General features: G+C 35.4%; 3 protein-coding genes and 1 non-coding gene across 12 annotated transcripts; 3 read left to right on the top strand and 1 right to left on the bottom strand.

Annotated features, from left to right (window-relative positions):
• The first annotated feature begins 3,636 nt into the window (after window positions 1–3,636).
• On the top strand, window positions 3,637–3,708 carry Trnae-uuc (transfer RNA glutamic acid (anticodon UUC)). Its single transcript has one exon. It is a non-coding gene; the product is annotated as a tRNA-Glu (tRNA).
• A 6,583-nt stretch (window positions 3,709–10,291) lies between these two features.
• LOC131936053 (kelch-like protein 9) lies at window positions 10,292–15,631 on the bottom strand. 5 transcript variants are annotated; one of them, XM_059292886.1, is made up of 4 exons: window positions 15,514–15,631; window positions 14,071–14,285; window positions 13,792–13,916; window positions 10,292–13,685 (listed from the first exon to the last, which is right to left on the bottom strand). In XM_059292886.1, the coding sequence occupies exons 2-4, from the start codon at window positions 14,268–14,270 to the stop codon at window positions 12,091–12,093; spliced, it is 1,920 nt and encodes a 639-aa protein (XP_059148869.1). In that variant the 5' UTR covers window positions 14,271–14,285; window positions 15,514–15,631; the 3' UTR covers window positions 10,292–12,090. The 5 variants fall into 5 exon arrangements, with proteins under 5 accessions (XP_059148869.1, XP_059148873.1, XP_059148870.1 ...); XM_059292890.1 differs by having other exon boundaries at window positions 15,518–15,630; XM_059292887.1 differs by having other exon boundaries at window positions 15,509–15,624.
• LOC131936059 (zinc finger protein 133) lies at window positions 15,520–18,430 on the top strand. 4 transcript variants are annotated; one of them, XM_059292906.1, is made up of 2 exons: window positions 15,520–15,647; window positions 17,448–18,430. In XM_059292906.1, exon 2 carries the CDS (start codon window positions 17,476–17,478, stop codon window positions 18,403–18,405), a length of 930 nt encoding a protein of 309 aa, XP_059148889.1. In that variant the 5' UTR covers window positions 15,520–15,647; window positions 17,448–17,475; the 3' UTR covers window positions 18,406–18,430. The 4 variants fall into 4 exon arrangements, with proteins under 4 accessions (XP_059148889.1, XP_059148887.1, XP_059148886.1 ...); XM_059292904.1 differs by having other exon boundaries at window positions 15,626–15,755; XM_059292903.1 differs by lacking the exon at window positions 15,520–15,647 and adding an exon at window positions 16,402–16,426.
• Window positions 18,431–22,309: 3,879 nt separating this feature from the next.
• LOC131936077 (dehydrogenase/reductase SDR family member 4) lies at window positions 22,310–27,254 on the top strand. Of its 2 annotated transcripts, none has more exons than XM_059292932.1 (10): window positions 22,310–22,405; window positions 23,154–23,244; window positions 23,672–23,849; window positions 24,015–24,092; window positions 24,352–24,375; window positions 24,697–24,767; window positions 25,022–25,073; window positions 25,262–25,396; window positions 25,884–25,939; window positions 26,120–27,254. In XM_059292932.1, the coding sequence occupies exons 2-10, from the start codon at window positions 23,183–23,185 to the stop codon at window positions 26,232–26,234; spliced, it is 771 nt and encodes a 256-aa protein (XP_059148915.1). In that variant the 5' UTR covers window positions 22,310–22,405; window positions 23,154–23,182; the 3' UTR covers window positions 26,235–27,254. The 2 variants fall into 2 exon arrangements, with proteins under 2 accessions (XP_059148915.1, XP_059148916.1); XM_059292933.1 differs by lacking the exon at window positions 22,310–22,405 and adding an exon at window positions 22,468–22,486.
• Window positions 27,255–27,488: the final 234 nt, after the last annotated feature.

Genomic DNA, 27,488 nt, shown 5'->3' on the forward strand with positions numbered 1-27,488 from the left:
TAGCCCATAAACTTCTAGCTACCAAAACCAGGACAATATTTCATCAACTTCAGCCTACCAGCATGAGGGCATCTCATCCGCCCTCTTTTAGCATTCAGTCAGAGGGCATCAATTCTTCTCTTCCAGAAGACCTTTTTTAAGCTGCTATCTTTTAAAGCTAGAAAAAAAGAAGGGCAAAGGAAAAGCATAGAAAATCATGCCAACTTTGCCTAGCCTTGTGGGTGGGGAAGAATTCCGTAAAGGGCTACGACAAAAACTTGACGAAAAGTAGTTAAAAGAAAAAAAAAGAAAATCGCCAACAAACTAACAGGGGAGGAAAACCAAAAGGGAAGAGGTAAAAGATAATCATAAGATGTTGAGAGAACTCGAAGGCAGGAGAGAGAAAGAAAGAAGAAATTGTAAGAAGGAAAGCAACTAACGGCAAAAAGGAGTGACTTCAAGGCAAACATGATCTTTGAAGGACACAGACACTGAGACAGCGATGAAGACCCTGTATTAAACAAACCAATGTATATAGAACTCTATGTGATGATGAAGGCAAGTTCATTGAGGAGCATGACGGTAGATGTAGAAATATGGATGGTGGGGATCTATAGGTACAATGTGAGATATGTGATGCCTGGTGGCACATATAGTGCCAGGGACTTAACGTACAACAGTTAACGGACTTATGTGTCACATGTGCTGCCCCGATCTTTGAAACTGGCGTTACACTTTTGGATCCCCCAAATGTATAGATTATGATGTCATCAAGCAAATGTACAATTCAACGTTGCTTTATTTTTTTCCTTGTTCAACTTGTTGTTTCATATTTTTTTTAAATATAGATCTATTTATTTATTAGTTATTCTTGAGACCGGGTGAATCTAATGAGACTAATCTTAGAATAAAACAACACATAAAACATGTTTTCAATCATACTGATACAAACAACATACTAATAGTACGATTATTTATTTATTGAGCTCCTAAAGGCGAAAATTTTAAGTTCCTTAAGTGGAAGGTGTGTTTGCTATTTGGCATAAATGAAAAAAAAATGTGTTCGCTATTTGGAAGACACTGGTACACACGTAGACTGAAAATTAAAAAAAAAAAAAGCGGGAATGAATGAGATAAAATAGCTATTACTATTCTCCAGTAAATGAAGAGAATTTTAGATTTATTTCTAGGTCAATTATTAGTGAAATGAGGTGCCCTCATGTGGAACACGTCTCATTTTTGGTCTATCGGTGTTCGCATGTTGATATGTACTCTAGATCTGTACCTAGACACCATTGTGGTTTCTTTAAAACAAATGTTAGCAGGCATTCATTTATTTATTCCAGTGAGAAAAGTGTTTCACATTTTTAGAATTGTTCATAAAATAAATGAAACATTGCTGTGAGACAGGCCATAATTGTATTTAGGTGACTGAGGCATTGCAGAGGGCAGCAGCTCCACCAGACTCTGTTGTGGGCAGCTCTCTTCAGCTGAGCCCACATAAACCCAGCAGCCCTTGCTTCTCCTTCCACCGTTGTGGGCAGCTGTCTTTAGTTGAGCCCACATAAACCCAGCAGCCCTTGCTTCTCTTTCCAACTATTGTGGGCCTCTCTCTTTAGTTGATCCCACATAAACCCAGCAGCCCTTGCTTCTCTTTCCACCGTTGTGGGCCTCTCTCTTTAGTTGAGCCCACATAAACCCAGCAGCCCTTGCTTCTCCTTCCACCGTTGTGGGCCTCTCTCTTTAGTTGATCCCACATAAACCCAGCAGCCCTTGCTTCTCTTTCCACCGTTGTGGGCAGCTCTCTTTAGTTGATCCCACATAAACCCAGCAGCCCTTGCTTCTCTTTCCACCGTTGTGGGCAGCTCTCTTTTGTTGAGCCCACATAAACCCAGCAGCCCTTGCTTCTCCTTCCACCGTTGTGGGCCTCTCTCTTTAGTTGAGCCCACATAAACCCAGCAGCCCTTGCTTCTCCTACCGTCCCTCCCCAGGATTGCTTAGGCTGGCCTACTTTTCCCCTGAGGGGGGGGGGGGGGGGTTCCAGCCCAACACTTGCCTCTCAATGTTGACTTCTCAGGGCGTACCAGACACATCCCATTTACAGGCTTTAATACCCTTGTCAATCAGCTGCTGTGGTTTGCCATTGACTGTTAGATGCCAGGCTGTTGATTTTAAACGTTGTAGGTCCATACATGTTCCATCAATTTCTCTCTGGTGGTACAAAATGGCATTTTGTGATATTTAGAAGGTTTTTCTATGCAGATTTTATTCAAATTTTGTTATTAATGTATTTAATAAATTTTTGTATGGAGTTGTTTATAAAATGTTTATTATGTCTTCCTTTGCCTCAGAATTCAAAAGTTAGTAGTGAGGGACCTAAACATTAACCAATCACTACACTTAGAGAGGGACCTAAACAATCACTACACTAAGTGAGGGACCTAACAATCACTACACTTAGTGAGGGACCTAAACAATCACTACACTACTACGAAGTGAAGGACACAACCAAAACAAGTCACAGTAACCCAAAATGTCAAATGTTAATCGCCACATTATAAAAAGCATTTTAAATATCTATTTTATTCTAACATTTCTTTGGATCATTTATTTTGAAAATTGCTAAATAAAAACATGGTAACTTCAGAACATATATATATATATATATATATATATATATATATATATATATATAAAAGCATAATTAATATACAAATTATTGACACTACCTGTAAAACGTAATTTTAAAAAAGTTCAATATATCAAATATTCACAAATCAACTTTTTTGAAAATCGCTCAAAACTCTACTGACACTTTATAAAATACATATTTTTAATGTTTAGCAACAACGCATGAAGTTTTAACTAGAAGATTTTTTTTGTCCATTCATAATATAATATTTATCAGGTGTGTTTAGGTAAAAATCCACAAGCCTTTTAGAGTTTTCTTCTGCTGGGTGCCATACATAAATATATTGACACAACCAGGGGAGGCAACATTAATCATCTTTAAAGTGCGTCAGTAATTTTTAGAGTTACCTCCTGTTAACTGTGACACTACCCATCCGGGATTATGGGATAGATGATATGTAAAATGTAGACCTGTGAAAAATGGGTAGATAATTCCCTCCGTTTAGTTTAAATAACCACATATTTATTGTCTGTTTAATCAAACCGACAGCGAAGACGTCGCTAACCAGTTTCTTAGCTTGTCGGGTCTAACGTAGCTGGCAATAAAACATATTGTGACCTAAATTTAAGGCAATGGGATCATTATCATCGCAAAAATGCCTGTCGCATTTTAAAGAGCAATCAAACATTTTTAATTTTAAACTGCATCGGATTGATGACTATTTATTTTAAATTGTCCCAAAATTATCAATTTCAATAACGCTAAGGGTGAAACTTTAATTCGTTTTAAATTGCCTAATTTGGCTTCCTTTTACTTCCCATACATAAACACGCTAAATGATCGATTCATCATTTATTGTGGGGGAAATACGGTATACGATCTTTGGCCTAGTTTAATACATTGTGAAAACTTCTTACTTATTGATAGAAATTTTATTGAAGTGTTTACACTTTCTACAAGTCTCCAATATTCCCACATTTTTGTACAACATGAAGCTATAGTAGTAAACAGTCTCACATTCATATTCCCATGTGGTCTAGTGGTTAGGATTCCTGGCTTTCACCCAGGCGGCCCGGGTTCGATTCCCGGCATGGGAAAGTTTTTGTTAGAATTTGGTAACATGATTTATCTTCATCAATGTGAAATGTTCTTCGATGTCAGGTAAAGAAATGGAAGTCATTTACACTAATTACACTTACAGTTACACTGTAATTTCGTGAGTTCATTTGAACCCATAGAAATTATTTCGGTCCGCTCTACTGAACTCTCAACGAATAAGGATGAGGGAAAAGTACGTGTGCATTATAATATTTTTCATTTGGTTCAGATGGACTAAGTGCAGAATTGTTCTTAGTGCAGTTTGTACTAATTCGGTTTCCGAAGAATGGCGAGAAATGTTAGAAATATGCTACCACTCATTGTCAAGTTAAAAGTTAAAGGAATATTAATGTGTTATTAGTCGATTGAAAACATAGATCTAAACTATAAACAGATGGATACGGATGGATCCGCTTCAACAATATCGAACGTTGATTGCCTTGTGAAGGCAACTTTTCTGGGACAAAAGAAACATCTGCTTTTTGTTCTTGAATCATGCGAAGATCTAGATCTAGTAATAAAGTATTGTTGTAGTTCATCGTCTGCCCCGCCAACAAGGGAAATAACTCTAAGTGAAATTACGTATCGACACTCAAGAACAGCTAGTTGCTCTAAGGTCTGAATCTTGCTAGATACTCCTCAATCAAGTGTTTCTTCCAGCCCCCCCCCCCCCTCCGAAGAGATGCATGGAAGACGCACTGTACTCAATGACGTCATTATTAAAGAAATTACGTCATAAATCTATCGAGCTGCAGATCTCGTCCAATCGGATAAAAATAAAGGCCGGCTGTACGTTGAATTCTTTCAAACAGAATAGGCCAACGCTACATTGTTGAATTCTTTCAAACAGAATAGGCCAACGCTACATTGTTGAATTCTTTCAAACAGAATAGGCCAAAGCTACATTGTTGAATTCATTCAAACAGAATAGGCCAACGCTACATTGTTGAATCTAAACAAGTGGCATACTGGCATAGACAGTCCGTAATTCTTTCACATTAATCGATAAATGTTTACTAAAAGTAAATTATCACTAGATTTAGATTTTTTTCATACAATAATTTTTTCGAATTTTTTAAAATTAAAAATGTTCTTGCCATCTTTGATTTAAATAAAGCATTATCTTCTAAAGATAGTTCATACAATCTTTTTTTTTTTTTTTATTGGGGCGTGGAAATGATAGCGGGGGCCTAGGGGTGGCGTGCTTGGGGGTAACAATGAATTGCTCAATAGATTACAATGTTACGCGTCCTGTGGTAAGCGTTGGTACTGATGGGCAACAATGGGCTAAACATCTGCCCCGCCACGCTCCCCCCCCCCCTCCCCCCATGTATCCTACCAGTCAGCCTCACCACCCACCCCATCGCTAGTCCCATCAACAACTACCGCCCCCCCCCCCCCCACCCTCTCTCCACAAGCCACCCACCCCTCTCTACCCCACCACGACGCAAACAACTTAGGTTACCACATAATGGAGGTTAGTCTAATAAAATGTGATTTTATATTTCCCCAGTTTCACGCAACCTTCTGCTTAAAGCATGTACATAACATTCACAGGTAAACATACAAAATGGTTAGAAACTTCTAGACGTCTGCACGCAATTCATGAAACAAATAGAAACAAATATATGGCACAGAGACAGCTGTACATTTTGGCGTGATCAAGTTGTTTTTTTAATTATAAAATTATTTTTTTTACTTCTATCACTAAAGAGTTCCCTGACGTCTGATTTGATTGGTTCGGTCGTCTGATTTGATAGGTTCGGTCACTTTTTATCAGACAGGTCCTCCCCTCCCCTAGCTCCAACACCTGCTGCTGGAAGGGCGGCGCCCCACCTCTCCTTCACCCACCCCCCCACCCCCCACCGTCACCCTGCGTGCTCCACCCACGGCGTTGTTCGGCGTCAGGAAAGGTCCATGTGACAATCTAATGGCGTATAGGTGGGACTTACAACATTGTGGGGGGGGGGGGGGGGGGGTATTGTGGAGTGGGGTATGGTAGGTGGTTGGGTGCGATACTCTCGCAGCGTTTAGCACCAAGAGTGAATTAAAACACTGTGTTACAGTACTGTTATAGTGATGAAATCTCTGTTGTAATGCTTCACGTGTCTGCGCCTTAAAATGGAAGAATACATTAAATACATCACTTAGAATTATTCACGTCAGTTCTTTTACAATAAAAATCAAATTCGAAACGTAATACAACTTCTAATCCTAACGTTGTAAATGCTTATTTTAACACAAACTTTCCTAACCTAACACCACCAGACCAACATTTACAACATTTACTTAGCGAATCAAAATTTAGGGACGGATAGTCATTTCGGTGAACGGAAAAAAAAGCCACAGGAAAAAAAACACAGAAAAATAAACCGGGAGTGATCTCGCCTAAACTTTCTCGAATATTCTTATATAAAACAACAGGGGATGGGAACTCGGGCTATAGATATGATTTTTAATCAATTTTAAATACTTAAAGTTTTTAAAATAGAATAAAATCTCGTAGACAAAAGAAGTGCACACCAAGTGAACGCCAAATAAAAAGTGCATAATAGTGCGCAATATTATTAGTACTTTAAAAATTTACATTAGTTTTTTTGAGAAATCGGAAGTAGCGTAAATTACTACTTTCGGACAACGGAAATTACTCAAAATTTAACAGAAGGTAGAAAATTAGATCTTTTACTTACATGTGAAATTTCATTTATCTATCTAAAATAGTACTCAAGTTATAGGCTTTTGAAAAATTCAAAGTAGGAAAAGTACCACTTCCGGTTATCGGAAATCGCTCAAAAGTTGATACGGATCTACGATTTTGATAAAATACTTATATATGAAATTTCATCAACCTAGCTGTAACGGTACTCAAGTTATCGTGTTTACACACGGACAGACAGACAGACACACAGACAGACACACAGACAGACACACAGACATACGGACAAGATTGCATAATTATGTTTTTCCGTATCAGTGAGGTGTAAAACGTCGAGATTTGTAAAAATCTCGATTTTTTTTTTTTTGCACGATTACAAGACTTTCTCTATACTTCGTATATACGAGAAAGTAAAAAGTCACAGTTTTTGCTAGGAAAGAAAGTCACAGAAAAAAATTCACAATGGACAATTTTTATCGGAAAAAAGTCACAAAAATAAAGTCACAGAAAAAAAGTCACAAAAATTTTTTCAGAAATATTTTGATTTATTTGTTGAAAATTATAATATTTGGTATGCTTATTGTTGTGGGTTGTATTTTTTGATAGCATAAATTATTTATAGACGTTAAAAGCATTATGGTTTATAACAGTTGTAAGTAAAAAAAACACTCTAAGATAATTTACACATCAATCTCAACTTTTGTTACATATTTGATTAAATACCCGGTAGAAAAGTTAATTATAAAAGAAATTTAGGCACATCATTGTGTTTTGCATTTGTTTTGCCATAGACTATTCTCTGGTCGACCTCTCCTCACTCAGCCTTGTCCGAACATATTGTGTGTTGTTGACGTTTTGTGTCAATGACAGCCTTTGTACCTTGTCGGCTTTCTGTTTTGATACTATGCTTTGTTATGTAATGAGCGTGATAAAGGTGGTTGAACTAGTCAAACTATTGTTGCGATGAGCTGAGGGCAGCAAGTCAGGTGAACTTACCATTTCACGGTAATTTAATGTATTTTAAAAAAAAACACGATGAAAACCGAGGACGTTGTGATATTCTTTTAAATGTTATTAATATTATGTTTAACATAATTACAATCTACATAATTTATACTAAATATTTTTAGATGAATTGTAACAATTATCATGTATAAACACACTATACATTACATTACATTAATCCTAAACTAATTTGCACTCACTGAATTTATAATTCATAAAAGTATTAACAAATTCCATGCAAATATATATTTGTGACTTTTTTTCCTGTGACTTTTTTTCCTGTGACTTTTTTCCTACAATCGGTGATTTCTCCAAATAAATCATCAAATGCGTCCCAATATCCCCTAGTTTACATATTTTACGCCTATGATATATATATATATATATATATATATATATATATATATATATATATATATATATATATATATATATATATATATATAGCGTGTGTATGTGTGTGTGTTTTGCGCGCGCGTATTAGGCCTATATAGATTCCACGTGGCCTGCTTTCACTTGAGCTCGAACCAACACAGACACAAAGAGATCTGTGCCACTTCTGGGACCTGGTCTAAGCTATAGAAATGGTAAGCTTTCCAATCCTTGCCCACTTCAGTTTTTGGTACAGTGATAGGGTTACGTCCCTTATCGCTTCTAACAAGGATCCCGGCCCTGCCCCGCTTGTGTGCCCTTGTCGATCCGTTTCCCTAAATGGTAATCCTCGGGGGCACGAGTACCACAGGTTGGTAACCGCCATTGTGCTGGGACGTTTATTACAAGGGTTTGGGGAGGGGTGGGTGGGGTGGAGAGGAGCAGATGTTTAGCGCGTCGTGTGGCAGCCTAAACAAAGAGGGAGAACTGTTGCCCATGCAACATGTGTTGGTGGCTAGAGCAGACGCCAGCACAAAGACATCAATAAACTTATTTTACCTCAGGCCTGAAGAGTGATACGTAGTGGAAGTGTTACTGGGGGCGATAGGTGTTTTATTTTACCGAAACGAAAGATATTTTGCTTTTTTTTTATACACAGAAAGTAGATTTTTCTAATAGCCATTTGAATTTTCAAAATTTTTCAAAATTAAATGTGAAATAAAAGTTGTCCTAATAAAAATGGTTTACTTATCTGGTAAACTTGTCCACATCTCTTTTTAGGGGTCGTCCATAAATGACGTTACACTCGTAGGGGGGAAGGAGGGGGGGGTCTATAATTTTGTGACGGTGTGTGATGAGGGGGAAAGGGGGGGGGGATTCAGATGGTGCGACGTCACACTTTTGCATTATAAAAAAGCAATGCTAGAAAACGAATTTTAGACGTTATTTTGCGTTTTAGAAAACTGTTTTAATAAATTGTAATAACAATTGATTAAAATACTATATTTTGACAGAGTTCAGACAAGAATTTGGAAAAATATAGCTGTTTAAAAAAAATTTAACTGCAGTTTTGAAGGGGGTTGTAGGCTGAGGTGTGACGTCATTTTTTTTTGGGGGGGGGGGGTCTGGCTTTTTGTGACGACGTGTGAAGGAGGGGAGGGGGAGGTAAAAATGGTCCAAAAAAGCGTGACGTCATTTATGGATGACCCCTTACTACAGCCAATTAACACGCACATATACAGCAAGTCATCCCACACATGATACACAATCAATTAACCCACACAGTTAACCCACACGGCCACACATTTAACCCACACATAATATACAGCCAGTTAATCCACAGTTAACCCTAACAGTTAAACCCACATGTAACCCACCCATCTACAGCCAGATAACCCATCTAGAACATGGGTTCCTAACATGTGGGTCACATGGGTTTTTTTGTCGGGTCGCCAACTTATAAGCAAGAAAAATAATTCCACTCTAGGCTACTAACTTGATTAGTGCGTATTGTGCAAAATTGTTCTTAGTCATGTGTAAAAGTTTACAGAATACACTCAAAAGTATTTCAAGTTCTCTTGTCGGCATAAAACCAGATGCACATTTCTTTGACTTGATAGAACAAGAATTTTTCAGCAAGAGAATACAGTAGTTTTGAAGTTTCAAATAAGGTCGCATTGAAAATTGTCACGAAAAAAAAATCCCGGTTGTAAAAATCCCATGAAACTAAGTTAAACTCATCAAGTTAAAGATCATGAAACTAGTGGCGATTCCATTGAACTTAGTTAGGAAGATGCAACGGATATTTCTGCCTAGTGATATTATTCAGCCGCGTAGGCCTATATCAGACGTTGGAGTGCAGATAAAATGGCATATATTACATAGAATCTAATTGTTAAACTTTGAAGAGCAGGCGGTGAATGATATCAAGGGCTCACCATGGTTTTCATGTTGGTTAAGCCAGGGGGCGTGTAAGTTCGCGTTCTCAGTTGCTTGCCTTCATTAGATCGTAGCCGAGTATAAAAAACGAGTTACTATTTTGGAAAAGATGAATACATTATTGAGAATGGTAGATCTATATTAAATTTAAAAAAAAAAGGAATTTGGGGGCTCTCAACACTCTCAGATATATTAGAACAGCAAAATGGGCTTAATACCTATTTCAATTGTACAGGGGTCAGAGGTCACTTAGTTTTTCCATGTTGCCACTCCAAAAAAGCTAGGCACCTGTGATCTTATAAAATCCATCACAAGTTAGACCCCCCCCCCACCACCACAAGTTAGACCCCCCCCCCCTCCCACCACAACATCAGAAGTTAGACCCCCCCCCTTAAAAAAAGCTGGGAACCTGTGACCTAGTAAAATATCTTCAGTGTGTCACCCACCACAACATCAGAAGTTAGACCCCCCCCCCCCCCACCACAACATCACAAGTTAGACACCCCCCCCCCAACACACTCTACAATGGCGGTCATCTCTCACAGAATGATCAACACTACAAACTACTCACTCTGAGGGAAGAAATAAACAAGCAACTTGTATTTATTTCAGTGACTTTATTCAATCAACATTTTAGTCAATCACGTGGTTTCATCAATGTTGGAATTAACTGTGTATCTTTCAGCACAGATCAGAGTAAAAAAAAAAAATACTTTTTAACTGGAGTGAAAATCTGAGACAAGAATGTAGATTGGGAATTCCTAACAGCTGTACATATAGTTTTACAGGAGTATTTTCAAGCAGAAAAACCCAAGCCAAAAGTTGGCTGGGATGGCAAATAATGCCATAACATTGTGTATAAAGTGGCTGAACAAAACAAGCCTTTATTATGCGACTAGTCAGACATTTTTGTTTGTTTATTTGCATATTTTATTTCAAGGTTATGTTTATTTTTGAAATATGTACATCATATGAAGCAGTGGAATGTAGATTTCCAATGTTGCTTATGGATAAAAATATCAGGGAACACAATAAGCCTGATAAAGAATCAATGAGATGAAATATTTTTTTGTTTGAAACGGGTGAGATTCCAGGTAACAGTGATAGAAATGGGAGGGAATACAAGGAGGGGAAATAACAGTAGGAGATAAATCAGTTCAATATAGAATCAATAAATAATAAATGCATATTCAACACTTGTAAGCAAAAGGTCTCACTTGTTGAAAATAGTACAGGTGCTGACCTCAATGACCTATAACCTGTATTACATCGACTCAAACATTGGTAGACAAATCAAGTTTGTATGTTAACTTTTACAACTAAAATAAATATTTCAAGAATTTTCTACTGATATATAATTATAATATTAATATTTTATAGCCATGTGTAAAAAAAAAAATAAATACACACAAATAAATATAGTGACTGTATCATGTTGAATTAAATATTGGATCGGATTAGAAGTAAAAAAAAAAACTAATAATATTCATGAGTAAATAACTGGTGACTGATGCACTCTTACAGATGATGGATGGAACTTTAAAACCAAAGTAAATTGTTGGCATTCAATTTAATAAATTAAAGAAGTATCAAATATTTATTTATTTTTTATACTTTTAACATCCATATTGTGAATAATGTTAATGATATTAGCAAATGATCATATAATGGTTTATGAATATTATGAATTTCACAACTTAGGGATGAAACAATTCCCCATGTTCATGAACTTAACTTTCTATAAACTTAAAGCATACATATGAGAAAAAATAATTACATAATAAATGAGATGGCACAAATAGATTAAATAATCAAAATAAAACATTGACAACTGAATCAAAATGTAAACAAGATACACTCATTTTGGCCACTTTAATAAATTATTCAGGCTTTAAATAAAGCAAATAAATTTTACAGAATTAATTATTAAATCAAGACTAAAAATCATTAAAATTTAAAATCAGAACCTAATGTCTATTATTTTTAATATTGAGCAGAATACAGGATTTATTAGGTATAAGTTAGTTAGTATCCTTAAAGTAATTGTGAACAATTTTATTTTGTATACAGTACAAACATTCTCAGAGCCAATACTGTCCTAAACATGTTTCATAACTCATATACTACAAGTCTGAGACAGGGCAAAACAGGGGCAACCCTACATCAAAACAAAAATGGATGAAACTGGCTTTGTTTTTATTAACTATAATCATTATCAAAAATAACTTAAAATATCTAAAAAATCATATTAAGGCAAATAACAACCAATAAAAATTGCAAAAAATAAATGAAGAAAAAAATAAATGCAACTGTGATTTCTTAGTTTACATAGTTTAAATTAAAAAATAAATAACTTATCTGAGAAGAAGCATTAAAATTGTAAACAACATTTGACTGACTGTAACTAGTGTCAAGAGGAAGGAACAAACTTGGGTAAATAAATGGAACAGGCTCCATGTTCCCACAGGGCCACACTCTGCTCCCTCTCCTGGACCCAAGTCTGGAATCTCAAATCAAATGCGTCAATACACCGCCACTTCTGTGAGTGATCTCCATCACACCAGCCTCCTATGGCATAAATACAGTCACCATCTAAAGTGTAAGTACCATATGTACGTACTCTGTTCAAGGATGCAATCACTTCCCAGCAATTGGTATGGAAATCATAACAGTCTATACTTGTTGCCATTATCCTGCGATTGGTCAGAGGGTCAAGGTGCCAGCCTCCAATGACATACACCTTCCCACCCCAGACAAACATGGCATGGTCAGCTCGTGGGGTCAGCAGGTCAGCTTTTCTGATCCATGTATTCGAGCGAGGCTCGTACTGGTAGAAATCTTGAAAGACCTTTTCCTCATTTTCCTGAATTCCTCCAGAAATGAGCATCAACTTCCCCAGGCTGGTGCCGGCCAGCTGTGACCGGTTGCCAGGGAGAGGGCTAATCTGTTTCCAGGTGTTGGTCTTATGGTTGTACACCTCACACGGGGACACATCTTCTGGGCCGACATCAGAAGCATACGGGTCTCCCCCGATGGCATACACTCTGTCTTCAGTGGCACAGAGAAGAAAACGGCATCTCTCCTGATGCATTGGGGCTATACTGATCCACTCATCCAGCGTAGGTGAGTAGCGAAAACCAAAAGGGTGAGCAATCTCTTGCATGTGATCATTGAAGCAGCCACCAACAATGTAAAGCTGATTTTGGAAAACAGTCATGCCAAAGTTGATCTGGTCCAGATGGGGGATCTTGGTCAGGTGACGCAGGGAGGAGGTGTTCCTGTCCAGATACATGACATTGTTTGTCATGCCTGACTCCTTGCGAAACCCGCCCGCTACAATTATGGTTGAGTGGAAGCCTCTAGAATTGACCAAACCCGGAATTTTACGCTTTCTCACCATCTTGCATGGTGGTGATTTTAACTCTATTCTTGTGACTGAAACTTTAGACTTGACCCGCGGGCTGTAGTTTGTCACACTGATGATAGTGTCCTCATATGATGCTAGATCCACATTGTCAGTGCACAGTCTGGCTAAAGTTGGAAAATACTCAAATAACTTGGGACACACGTCAGTCAACTCAAACCATTCTTTTGTGCCCAGAACAATAGAAAATTCTGTAGCAGAAATATTTTCAAACACAATGCACTGCAAAACGTCTACAATGTGTGCTTTCCTTTCAGCAGGGATGTAAGAAAACCAGCTTAGAATGGACATCAGGACATCTATTTCTTTACAGTTGACAGGGTAACCTGATGATAAAACAGCCACCAAAAATTCTGGCGTGAGATGATGGAAGTCTCCACACATTGAAAAAGTTGCCCAGTTGCGGCAGACAAAGTTGAAAACATGTTGCTGCAGATGCTGCAGTGAGAAGAGTTCGGCAACATTGGCTGTGTTCACACAATTCTCAATGCTAAGGTGGTCTTTTAAATAATTTTCACATGCGTTGATGACTGGCAGTATTTGCACATGAGTAGCTCCAGACAACACATCTAGCACATTATCTGTCAGAAAAAAAAATGAATTTAATTTAAAACGGCTAATTATTTTAACTATCACAATGCATAATTTAAAATCTCAAAGAGAAAGGTTTATAATGAAACCACTCACCAGAGTCTATATTGATAGTAGAATTGTAAGCAAAGTCAATGAGATTTGCTATGCTTGATGCAGTAAGACCATTGAGATTGACACGAGATTCCTTACACTCTCTCAAACCATCTGTAAACATTGCCCTGTCCAATCAATAGTGGATGTTAGTAAATAATACAACAAAGAAAGTCTTTTGATTTGTATAAAGAAAGTAAGAATATATATTGTATAGGTACATCACAGTAGAAGTAAGTTCATTAAGTAGAAGCCCTTTAAGTGTTGACTTTGAATTCTTACCTAAAATAATCACTACAAGATGCAAGAACTACTCTGTGAGCTGGAAACTCTCTGCTTTCAGCAACAAGTATAACATCAAACAGCTGTTGCATCTCTCTCAAGTGTTGTAGGCCAGCAAGCACAGATTTACCATGATCTGTTGACTCAAAGCGCACATTGTTTTCTATCCCAGTATGCAGTGCCAATGTAGTGTTCATCATAAATAGCCTTTTATTCTGTTAGGGGGGAAAATATAACTTCTTGAGTAATTCATAATACATTTAAACCAAAGCAACATTAATATAAAAACATGTAGGCTGTTTATTACGGTATTAGTTTTAAAAAAATAAGGAGGACTATATTGCTATAATGAAATGTGTATTTGCCTTTATCAACTAATTTAACTATGCCTATCTGGCTAAATATTTTTTACAAAGTTTTCAAAATTATTTGTTTTTAATAAAGATGATAGGCCTAGATGTTAGGCCTAGATGTTACAATCAAATGATAATTAAATTGTTAATTTGGGTACATTTGAGTTGTATAATAACATAATAAAAACAACAAGCTAAACTATTTAAGTAGCTAATAATTAAAGCAAAGCCTAACGACTAAATTTATGAATAAATAAACAATAGTTTTTAGGCCTATCTTACTCTTAATGAATGAATGACAAATATAACATGAAGGTGGCTATACTTGTAAGTTGTAGGTCTACCAATAGCCAATACTCAATAGTATTATTAGTGTTAGTAGGCATAAATTATAAAATTGCCAAAAATATTTAAGACCTCTACTCTACTTCTATCACTTTACTTTATATTAAATTATAAGTAGGCCTATTATAATTATACTTATTATAGTGTATACTGTATACCCCTAACTATTATTAACTAAGGCTTAGGCATTCCAAATAAAAATATTTTAAATTCTTAATAAAATACACAATGACTTACTAATTTTTAGGAACAATTTCTACTTTAATTATATGAAACAATCAGATCAACTAACTTAGAGTCTTAGCACTCTTAGATCTAATAAACTATGATCAATATATTCAATATTGAATTATTCACAATAAGCTTATCTGATTCTGCACTAATCTTTTGTAGCAGTAACAAGTAACAATAATATTAAATTTTGAGACACTTGTTTTGTGTTCATATGTCATAGATCTATATGACATAGATCTAAATCTAGAATACTAAGAATACTAAGAATCTAGATATCACTCTAGGTCTAGATTTAAAAATAGTAAATAGGTTTCCACTAGTCATGCAGCAAGTGTCACTTCACTAGACCCGAGATCTAAGAGACTAGAGATCGTTGTGTCTATTAAAAAATATAAAATAAGAACACTGAACACGGAAAGACCAACGACGACAGAATGAAAGTGAAGTCAACAATCAACATACAACGACACGCTTCTTCACCGAATGAACTATAACGGCAAAATAACCTTACACACGCCAACTCAAGATCAATTTTAGATCAGGACAAAGCATTGCTCGTGTAGCCTTCCTTGTTTGGGTGGAATACGTTATCCTTTTGTTTGGTTACGAAGTGGCAGCTGTGCCGCAGCACCTGCCTGGCATAAGGTATATTTTAAGGTCATATCCGGCGGAAAGTAAACAAAGAAGAAACCATTTCATTAAAAAATAAAAATAGATTAAATCATGGATCGTTCAGTACAGAGTTGTCAACAGGTAGATTTAGATATAGAATCTAGATCTATTTCTAAGTAGTCTAGAGCTATATTTAGTAATATTGGATCTAGATCTAGTACCAAACATTAGCAATATAATATAAAGCAATTAGAGTTAGACGTTAGAGTGTGATTCTCTTTGAACTTTGATCTGATTCTGATCTAAACAAGTAAACAAGATCTATTCTTAGACTTTAGACTTAGAATTTAGAATCTTAGATTCTAGTCTAGACTAGACTCTAGGAGTGGAGAAATTATGCCTTTTTTTAAAATTTAAAATGTATTATTATGCATGGTCTCTGTAAAATCTATCTTCTGTGATCCCCTCTTGAAGTAATGAAGTAATGACATGTGTACTCAAAACTTTTAAGGCAGATGGCATAGTCAAGTTAGCCTATATACTATATATTATATAATACTATATATATATTTAAATATATTATATATGCCATAATGAAAAAATAAAAACAACCATGTCCATGGCTTTTCAAAAAAAAATTATTTAGTTAGCTAAAATATTAAAAACAGTCAGGTTTTTTTATAATTTACTTTAATTACTTTAGGATACACAAAAACACATGATCTATATAAATTATTATAAATCTATAGGCCCTAACTGAACTCTTTTAAGAGTGGAGTTCCCTTTTTAAACATGAAGGTCCATTTATTAGGGTGAGTAAATTAGACATCACATGTTTTGTATGACCTGGGCATATAAAGGCCAGGGATAGTGTGATCAACAGTTGTGTTACTTTTACTAAAGAAAATTGACTAAATGTCTTTTATTTAGTGTTTTTACTACTTGTAAATTTTTTATTTTAATTAATTTGCAGTTCTTTAAACATTTATCAGATTCCATAGACCTGCATTCACTAGACGGGAATCGTGAATGAATAATCATAGATTAGATCTGCTTTGTTCTTGCAAACACTTAGTTATAGAAGTCATTTATTATTTATAATATTAGCCTGACTTTAAACTTGTGTTGCTCAGAATCTGGAACGCCAGATTTCTATTCCTAGTAATGTTGACCCTGCTCAGTTAATATTTATTATTTAATAATATCTTTAAAAAGACCATGGTTTTCAAAAACAAAAATTATATTGAGATGGAATTGTTTATGACCACGCTGGGGGGACGATCTGTCCGGGATTCAAAGTGTGGATTCTAAATATCCGTATTTTCTATTAATATTTTAATTTGTAATACGAAAATATGTGGTTTATTTAGGTAGTTGTTAATTCAAATATGTGTATGTTTTTATTTTCCAAACTATGTGGCGAGCATAAAATATGACAGAGTGTGGTAAGTTCAATGCCCAGCTTCCTCTACTTTCCCTATCCATAGTCAGGCAACAATCAGGGCTGGGTGGATTGGTTTAAGGAGATTTTACAAACTTGAGCCCTAGATCCTAATCCAAGGCTTAATCGTTGGCATTCATACTCTCTGTCACCCGGCATTACTGTCCCACAAATGTAAAATAATTTGGTTCTTTACAATGAGGCATGCCCACTGATGAGTAGCTAGTATTGCTAATTTTTAAAAATACATCAGTCTTTACTTTTACTGATGGGGATCTGGCTGAAGTATGATTATTTATAATTAGTACAATACTATAGTCGTAAGGATATGGTATGGCTTTTTAAATTACTTAAAAGTAAATATATTAATTCATTTATTTTTAATTTTTCAGATTTAAAAAATTGTGTAAGAAGCAAAACATGGCAGCTGTGATTGAAGATTTAGAAGAAGCAGATTTGACTCCTGCTGAAATTGCTATGGTAACAGCCAATGAAAGAGCAGGGCTCATTAGTCAGTTAGCTTGCCATTTTTGTGGCATGCAGTTTGACGTGAAAAAAACCAGATCACTGAGGGCACACATAGAAGAAGTTCATGTGCTGGGTGACTCAGGCTATATGTGTGGAGTTTGTTGTGAGGAATTCACCTCTCGTAAAGCAGTGGAGACTCACATGAGTACTTTCCATAGAGCCCCAAAACCTCTGGGCTGTGGGACGTGTGGGGAAACTTTTCGTGTGAGAAACCAGCTACTTAAACATATAGACTCCCACACACAAGATGAAATCAACAACAATAAAGTAGGCTTGTGCTACTGCGGCGAGTGTTTTGAATTCTTTGAGAGTGTTACCTCCCTGCAGATTCATACAATGACCCACAGAGAACAAGCTGTTTTTGTATGTGGAGCTTGCGGCCTTCAGACCCATCATAGACATGTCATGGTTAAACATTTGGAAAGTCATGTGATTTCTAATTTACTAGCTGCTAGTAAAGCCACAGAGCCGGTTATTGAAAAGCAACCACCTGTTCAAATCGACGCATCTTGTATTCAGGAAAATGTTGAAATACCCAAAACAACCCCAGAAGACCTAGCTCAGGTCAAAGGTGAGGCTGGTGGAGAGGAAGAAGAGACAAGCTACAAGTGTGGAGCTTGTCAGGCAGCATTTGCTAATTTAACCGAAGCTTTGGGCCATGCTGAAAGTCACCAGGATGAAGTGGAAGAAACCCCCTTAGTGTTGTCTGGAGGAATGGAATTTGGAGTTCTCCTCCATGACAGCACCTTGCAGCAGGCGCCTGTGATAACACAAAATATTGAACAAACTCGTCTGCTGTCACCTGAGACATTGGATGAGTGAACAGCACTTTCTATACTAGTATAGACAAGACAATGATTTATTTTTAAATAAATATTCTGATCTGAAAATCTGTTGTCAGTTTATTTCTGTGTTCATGCTGATTAGTTAAAACAAAAGAATGATGGCAAGTTTGGAAACAACTGCACAATTTTCTGTAAGGGGAAGTTAAGCACATTTTACTACAAAAATACAATTTTTTTTTTTAGCATGAAATCAGACAAATTCAACAATTAAAAGTAAAAAGGATTTTTAGGAATGCACATTTTTCTTTGACTACAACTGTACAAGTAACAGGGCTTATGGCTGCTTATAATTACATCAAATCAGAATTCTTTGACCCCATTGTAAAACCTATCAGATGCTATGAAGTGTTTTACCCAAGTAACTTGTTAAAAGTTAATCAACCTGATTTACTAACAGATTTGATTATAGAACAGTATAGTTGAATGAACATTCCACAATGATTTGACATGGTGTACTGAAATGTTTTGAAAGCTCTTGCCAATAGCTCCCATATGAAGGGTCCTGACCTATACAAATGACATGTTTACCTTCAAAACTGCTTTGTTTTTTAATTTTACAAACAGGGTTACTACGGAGTCTGGAAAGGGGAAAAGGTGAATTTCAGACTTTAAAAAGTCTGGGAAATCGCTATTTTTTGGGCCGGAGTTTTAATAAGTCTGGAATCTAGTTTTAGAAACAAAACTTGACCACGAAGTCCATATTTTCCAACTAACAAAAAGGCTATTCTTTAGTGAATTTACTCCAATTTTTGTTCAAGCGCTACCGTCATACACTACGTTGTGACGTTTTTTTGATGGATCACAGAATAAACCCGATTGCTCAGTTACTACATCACTGGGAGGGGAGGGGGGAAGAGGTATTTTGTTTGCTGGCTGACCGTGTGAATGTGTTACGACATTTCTGAAAGAACGATTGCACTCAGCAATGTTAGACCTCGAGTTTACCCGCTATTTTTCGTTACATTTGTCTGAGTAAACAGGCAGTCAGTCATAACAAAAAATTATGGGGGAGATGTATGAGTGGTAGTTTAGGTATAATTAATCTATCTGTATTTTTATTCCCATTTCCGTGAAACACTGCTAAACAGTATTAGAAATCTTTGCTATTGCTGACGATTAGGGCTAGACAAACCCTCTTTGAAACTACTGTCACTTGTGTGAACTCACCGTGACCCCAACAAGCAGGGTTTCTTCCAGGCATCTCCCCTGAAACATTTTATCGCCCCCCCCCCCCCCCCGAACGAAATGAAATTTATATAATTTATATAGAAAATATATACTTTTAACAGTGTCCGCCCCCCCCCCCGAAGAAAGTCTACCGCCCCCCCCCCGAAAATTTCAAGTGCCCCCCCCCCCCCCCCGGAGAAAAAAGTCTGGAAGAAACACTGACCCCAAGTACGTAGTTGTTACTGCTTGGCTGGGGGTAGGGGGAAATACAAGTTACATCACAGTTTATGCTATGACGTATTAAACAGGCGTACTGAAATCTAGACTACTATGACCTCATAGTGACCCCTTCACGGTGTCATGTTGTTGCAGACTCAATTTTCTCGACTATGGGGTCGTCCATAAATGACGTCACACTAGTATAATAGGGGGAGGGGGGTCCGTAACTTTTGTGACGCTGTGTGATGAGGGGGAGGGGGGGGGGGTCAGATGGTGCGACGTCACACTTTTTCATTTAAAAAAGCAATGTTAGTAAACGAATTTTAGACGGTTTTTTTTTTTTTTTTTGCGCTTTAGAAAACTGTTTTAATAAATTGCAATAGGAATTTATTAAAATACTCTATTTTGACAGAGTTCAGACAAGATTTTAGAAAAATATCGATGTTTTAAGAAAAATTCAGCTGTAATTTTGAGGGGGGTTGTAGGCTGAGGTGTGACGTCATTTTAGGGGGGGGGGGGTCTGGCTTTTTGTGACGATTTTTAGCGCAATTTCCATACTGGCAAAAATTGCGTTTAATAACTCGTCATGTCTGGATGGATGGATGTGTGTCCGCAGCCTTTAAGTCGTATCTCCTCCTCAACGAAGCAATATCGAGGACTAGTTCCAAAGCAAATATGTTAAGCAAGTTCCAAGGATGATTGTGGGCCAAACACATTCCCGGAATTCCTTCCTGGATTTCCCGGAAAAGCCAAAAAACCTCGAACAAATGCAGTTTTTGCTCCATATCTCGGCAACCAGACCACTTATTATAGCGACTTGAAACATTTACCAATCGATTCCTGCCATAATTTAGACCAATATTGCCGAAGAAAGTTTTCAAAAATATCCTTTCGTTCGGTCACAAAAAATTAATTAAGAACATTTAAACTTGTAGGCCTAGGATGATTTAAACTGAGCATCGTGTAGGAGTTTATATTTATAGGATGATATTTACAAAAAATTAAAAATTGTTATGGATAAAATAAGGAAATTGCGCTTAAATTGTCACTAGACTTTTTTTAAATCTCTTACTGGCTGATTGATTCCACCATAAACTTCATATCCCCTTGATGAAGAAGGCTGCTTGGTATTTCATAACTGACTGAAGATCTGGTTTCTTTCTGAGTAGCCTATTTTTTCCAAAACATTATTTACTGTATATAGGTTGAATAAGTCTAGGCTACGCAACTATTGGAGACCTCAATTAGTAAATTACAATTACGAGCCGACCCACGTCGTAGCATACGCCTCAATTTAGTTGTTTTATTTTTCTACTTTTCAGTAATTCATAATTTGTGAATTCGACACCACCCTCCCTTCCTCTTCGGTATATTATAGAGATCTAGAATTAGATGCACTATTCATATGTCAGCGTTGCTTCTAGAGCTTTTCAAAATATGGTATGTTTTCTTTTAATGCAATATTACTAGAATAACTATACAACCCACTAAAGGAAAAACAGTAAGGGGCACCCGCGGATCTGGAGACCAGTGTTTCCTTCAGACTTTTTTCTCCAGGGGGGGGGGGGGCGGACACTAGTAAAAGTATGTTTAGTGTTTACTATATAAATTCTATCTCGTTCGGGGGGGGGGGGGGGGGTAGACTTTCTTTTGGGGGAAGAGATGCCTGGAAGAAACTGCTGGAGACCACAGTCCAGTTCATACACGAAGTTCATACACGAAGTTGGACTTGTTAAATCCTCCACCATAAACTAAATTAAGAACACAGAAGAAGGAGAAACTAAAACAACGATAATCCTAGGTATGGACAGAAGATAACGTCACGCATCAAAAATATATCGATCTCATTGGTTTTGGTAAAATTGAATGTGATCATATAATCATATCGAATGTCCTTGAATTTCTTTTCTTCTGAGATCACGGCAACGCGCTAGCGCTGGGCTACATTACGGGTACGCTAGGCTAGTTACCTACTTGTTTTCAGTAGTACGTGCCGACCCGCGGCATATCATACGCCTCTATTTAGTTGTTGTTTTTTCTTCTTTTCAGTAATTCATAATTTGTGAATTCGACAGTACCAACGATGCCACTGAAAATATTTCTTTAAAACACTTTAAGTACCTCGTTAAGGACGATTACCCCCCCCCTCCCCCCCTCCGTTGGAGTAAACTCCACTTAGTCCCCCCCCCCCCCCCCTCTCCCTACGTTTAAAATAGTTTCAAACTAAATTATCTGTCGTCACTAAAACCGGCTCTGCTTGTAAACATTTAGCGTGAACCACAGCTCACCAGACCATGTAGGTGTGGGGGTGGTAGGGAGCGCGCTTGCAGCTTGTTTTCTAGCGTCTCCCAGAAGAGAATTATATATACAGATAGATACTAAAGATATTTTTTTTAAAAACAGAAGTGGCAGTGTTGCGAAACAAAACAAATGAAGTGGCAATCCGAACTTTGACCTGTTCAAGGTTCAACAAGTCTACTTTCACTTCGGTTTTTAATTTTTACCCTTTTCGCAGAGTAAAAAAAAACAAAATCTACTAGAATCCAGAATTCTAGATCTAAAATTACTCTACTTGAATAGTAAAACCTTACGTAAATATTTTATTTAGATCTAGAGATCTAGATCCTAGTCGTGAACTGTCTTTAGCAGCATCTTTCTTTAGTTCACTTAATGTACGTAATACTGTAGGTAGGGCTGTACTGTAGGGCGTAGGCCCTACTCTACTCTCTAGTTACTAGTAGACTACTATACTATACTATACTATACTACTATACTCTATACTTATGATGTTGTATGAGAGTGTCTGTAGTGTACTACATTACAGACTACAGACACTCATACATCAACACAGTTGAGTACAGTAAACTTGAGTCAACTAAAGACAGTGTAGGACGTATAGATACTATAGACTATAGACTCTCTCTGTAGTTGTAGTGTTACTGCTAGTCTGAGTCTTACTAATACTTAATAATATACTAATAAACTTAATTATGTAATAATTATTAGTCTTGTCTAATTATTATACTAATTAATTAATAATTATGTAGGCCTAATTAGTAATTATTTCATATTATTATTATATTTAGTAGATTAGTAGATCTATTCACTATTCAGATCTATTCTATTTCACTATATATAGATCTATATAACTATATATATAATATATAGTATTTGGGCACTATTAAGTATAATAGGGCATAGACCTAAGTTTATTTATATTTTAAGTTGGTCTATTTTTATTTTTTACAGATTACGTTTCGTATTTAGACTATATATAACTATACACATTACCATAGTCACATATTAAATTATTATTATGTCTTAATTTATCTTTTGCAGTATAGATATCAAATATAGATTCTTATTAAATGGCATCTGCAGTGGCTAAGCTAGCAGGAAAAGTTGCGATAGTAACAGCTTCAACTGAAGGGTATTAATAATATTTTTTCGTTTAAATTCATATTAATATTAACTTTAATATGACATCAACAGAGAATGTTACTGAGTGTTTTATAACCCCTCAAAAAAAAAAAAAACAGTCTTACAATAAAATGTTGGCTATATATAGCAGTGTGTCATTAATCAACAGTTTTACATTGTTGAAATCGTCAAGCTATATTTTATGTATTTATCTATCTATACATGTGTGTGTATATATATATATATATATATATATATATATATATATATATATATATATAGATATATATATATATATATATATATATATATATATATATATATATATATATATGGAAAAATTGTCTAATGATGTTGGAAAAATGATGAGCATAAGAAATATAAATTATCTAATAAACACTACAAGCTATATATTAATTTACTGACTCTCTTTGCAGAATTGGTTTTGCTATTGCTCGAAGGCTTGGTCAGGATGGTGCCAAGGTCATGATTAGCAGCCGTAAACAACAAAATGTTGAAAAGGCTCTTGCTGCTCTGAGAAAAGAAAACCTTAATGTGGAAGGAATGGTGTGTCATGTAGGAAAGAAGGAAGATCGTCAGCGTTTGTTTAAAGAAGTAATGTGCTTGTCGTTTTATTTTATGTAGTGAACAAAATTATTACCTTGGAGAAATTGTTTCTATGACTTATTTAACATGTTGGAAACTAAATAATATAAACTGAATTTTAAGAATTGTTTTAATTTTTTTTAAATGACTGATTAATTATAAATCTTTGTCTAGACTGTTTCCAAGTATGGTGGCATTGATATTCTTGTATCAAATGCTGCTGTTAGCACCTATTTTGGACCCACTTTGCTGGTAAGAATATTGTTTTTTAAAAATGGTTTTTTAATGTCATATGAAATCTTCATTTACACAAATTAAAAAGCATACTATATGCAGATGCCTTTATTTTGTGGAATACAGAACAATAGTTTTATTGATTTCGTGTCTTGTTAGATTAACGAGTTATCTCTTAAAATATGTATATACATCACAAACAGTTTATGTTTCAAAGCTTCAAATAAATTTTTGATTTAGGATGATAATGTTGTTTTAAAATTTTATATTTCTCTAGACACCAGAAGAATCATTTGACAAGGTTAGTTGGTTTACATTTAATTTTAGGTTTTTACATCAGTTGACAAACTTACCTGGTTTACTTCAATGTTTTAAAATTTATATAAGTTTAATGTTTACTTTAGGTACATTGGTTATTATTACACAGATAGACAAATTTGGACTTGACTGTGAATAAACCTTTTGTCTAAAGGCCATAAACCAGAATATCAAAAGTTTATTTATTCACTAACATTAGCAGTATTTGTTACACTCATAAATTTTTTTTATCTTTTATGCTTGAAAGTTTACTTTTTAGTTTACAAAAACAGAACAAGAATGTAAAGATCCTTATTTATCTTAGATGTTTGACATCAATGTGAAGTCCTCTTTTATGCTGTGTCAAGAAGCTGTGCCTGAAATGGTGAAAAGAGGGTGAGTCTGCCTAAGTCTGGTTACATACACCAACACAGTCTGAGTTTAACTGGTTCTAACATTTTATCAAGTTAAAAATAAAAATTTACATGTATGATAGTTTTTAAAAAATATCATTTTATAATTAGGATGTTTACTCTTTTCTTTCTAGTTTACTCATAATGTGTAAATTAGAATATTTAATTGGAACTATTTTTATTATAAATATAAGTAATTCATCAAGTGAAGATATGTCTAAACAAATACTATTTTAGATCTGGATCAATAGTCCTAATTACATCAATAGCTGGTTATGTCCCTTTTGAGGTAAGTTGATATTTCTTTATGATTATCTTGAAAAATATGTATAAATAACTTGAAGTATTAGCATATAAATAACAGATACCCACCACTTTTTCAAATAAAAATAAAGTTATGATTTTAAATGTGTAAAAAAATCAATTACACTGTTATCCTTGGTGTAACTTTAAATATCTGTTCCTAATAAATATCAGCTGATTGGTGTGTATAGTATAACAAAGACAGCACTACTTGGTATTGTTAAAGCCTTATCTCCAGAACTGGCTAAACAGAACATCAGAATAAATGGCTTGGCTCCAGGCATTATCAAAACAAAGTTCAGTAGTGCTGTAAGTAGTTCTATTCAATTTTCTTGCTTATTTTATAGTGCTGTAAATAATTATGTTCAATTTTCTTGCTTACAGTTACAGTGGTGTAAGTAGTTTTATTTTAGTTTCTTGCTCAGTGCTTTAAGTGTTTCAATCTATTTGCTAACATGCTGCTGTAAATATTAATGTCAAAACAGTAAAGCTACAATTTCAGCCATGATGATCATCAATGGGGCAGATGAAGTAAAATTCACTTGTTTCAGGGGCAGTATGGCCAGGCCATAAATCCTGTGACTGTCTCAAGTTCAGATCTCTCAATCTACCCAGCTCTAATGGGTACCTAACATTGGGGAAAGTTAAACTGTTGGGCATGTGCTGACCTCATTATCCTTTTATTTGCCTTGGTCAAAGAAACATGAATGTTTATGTAACTGGTTCAATTCTGCTTGTTATAAAGATGCTATGAAGTTTTTTTATCAATTTATTTATAACCATACACATATTACAGCTAACAAGTAACGAAAGTGCAAAAATGCAGGCAGAAATCAATATTCCAATGGGCAGGTATGTGTACTAAACATGTTTACATTTCATTGACATGTTTAATAGGTGATTATACAAATGGCTGCTTTAAACAATGGAAAGCTAGAAGTATAGTATGAATTTTACATCTACGTAATTGAGTAGTTATGCCTGAACTTAATGTAGGTTATTGAAATAAGCATGATATCCATCTTTTTACAGACTTGGTGAACCTGAGGACTGTTCAGGTGCTGTTTCCTTTCTAGTTTCTGATGATTCCAAATTTATGACAGGGGAGACCATTGTAGTGGCTGGAGGAGCAACTTCTAGACTATAATTATAATATTGTCCCTTTGTTGATCCATCATTCAAAATGGTTGTACACAATGCTTACAAATATATTTTATTTTTTGTTATCAAAATATCTAAATTTAAAAATTGTTGATTATACAGATAGAATTTACCTTTATAACTTTGAACAATCACACAAAATTCTCTGGTTAATTTTCTTTTAGATATATTTGTTCATTATTTATTAATGTAAACTATTGCAAACTAGTGAAGTTAATTTTCATTTACAAAGGGTGAAAACCTGTGACATGCTATGCAAGATTTTAACTTAACAATTGTGTAACAAATTGTGAAATCTTAAAAAATCATTTCTGCCTTTGTCTGGCTATCGGCTGTCCTCAAATAGCTTTTAAAATTCAAAAGAAAGGACTATTGAAAAGGTTTTCACTGCTACGTTACAGAACAGTGGGTGCCAACAATTAATACACATGAAAACAACAGTGAAGAGCCCTCCAGTCTTTGTGTCAGGTGAAGTAGAGTTCACCTATTTCAGCAACCTCCGCTGCTTTTACTTTCCCTAATGCAAGTCAGGTACCTATCAGAGCTTGGTGGATACATGGACATCTTATGGATTAAACAGGGTTACAAGAACTCCACTACTTGACCACGCAGTCCCTTAAATACATAGCCTAACCAATAATTTTTTAAAGAAAAAACATCAGCTTTTACTGATTTTTGTTTTATAAACTCCAAATATAAAATTTTAACAGATTTTTATAATGTTCAGTCTTTTCTTACACAGAATGTTATTATTCTATTTATGACATGCAAGACAGACAATGTTTGAACCCCTACTCACAGATTATAGAGTGATTAAATGAGCACAGGGATTTTATTTTTCATTTTCATGTTAAATTATGGGGTAACCATCAGAAAACGAAGTTTCCCTCAAGTGGAAGCTCTTTCTGATTGAATGGCTGAATAACTTGAGAACTGTTACTTTTTACACATTAGCTCAAGTACATGTAGTTTGAACATTTTTTTAAATTACAAAATTAGTACTGCATGATCCTGTGTTTGTTGGAACTTATTTTTACTGACTGAAAAACTTTTGCAAGATGTATGTATACAAGATTTATTTTTTGAAATAATTTTGCACTCTGTAGTTAAGCTCATTTTTATTTGTATTAAATTGTATAATATGGTAAATTAAAAATGGTACTTTTTTGTTTTAACTCACCAAATACTACATAGGTCACCCAATAATAATGTCCTTAAAAGATAATTTGTAGTTTTGGTT

The sequence above is a fragment of the Physella acuta genome, unplaced genomic scaffold (assembly GCF_028476545.2).
Source record: "Physella acuta isolate Inbredline_101_S28 unplaced genomic scaffold, ASM2847654v3 ptg000166l, whole genome shotgun sequence".
NCBI lineage: Eukaryota > Metazoa > Mollusca > Gastropoda > Physidae > Physella > Physella acuta.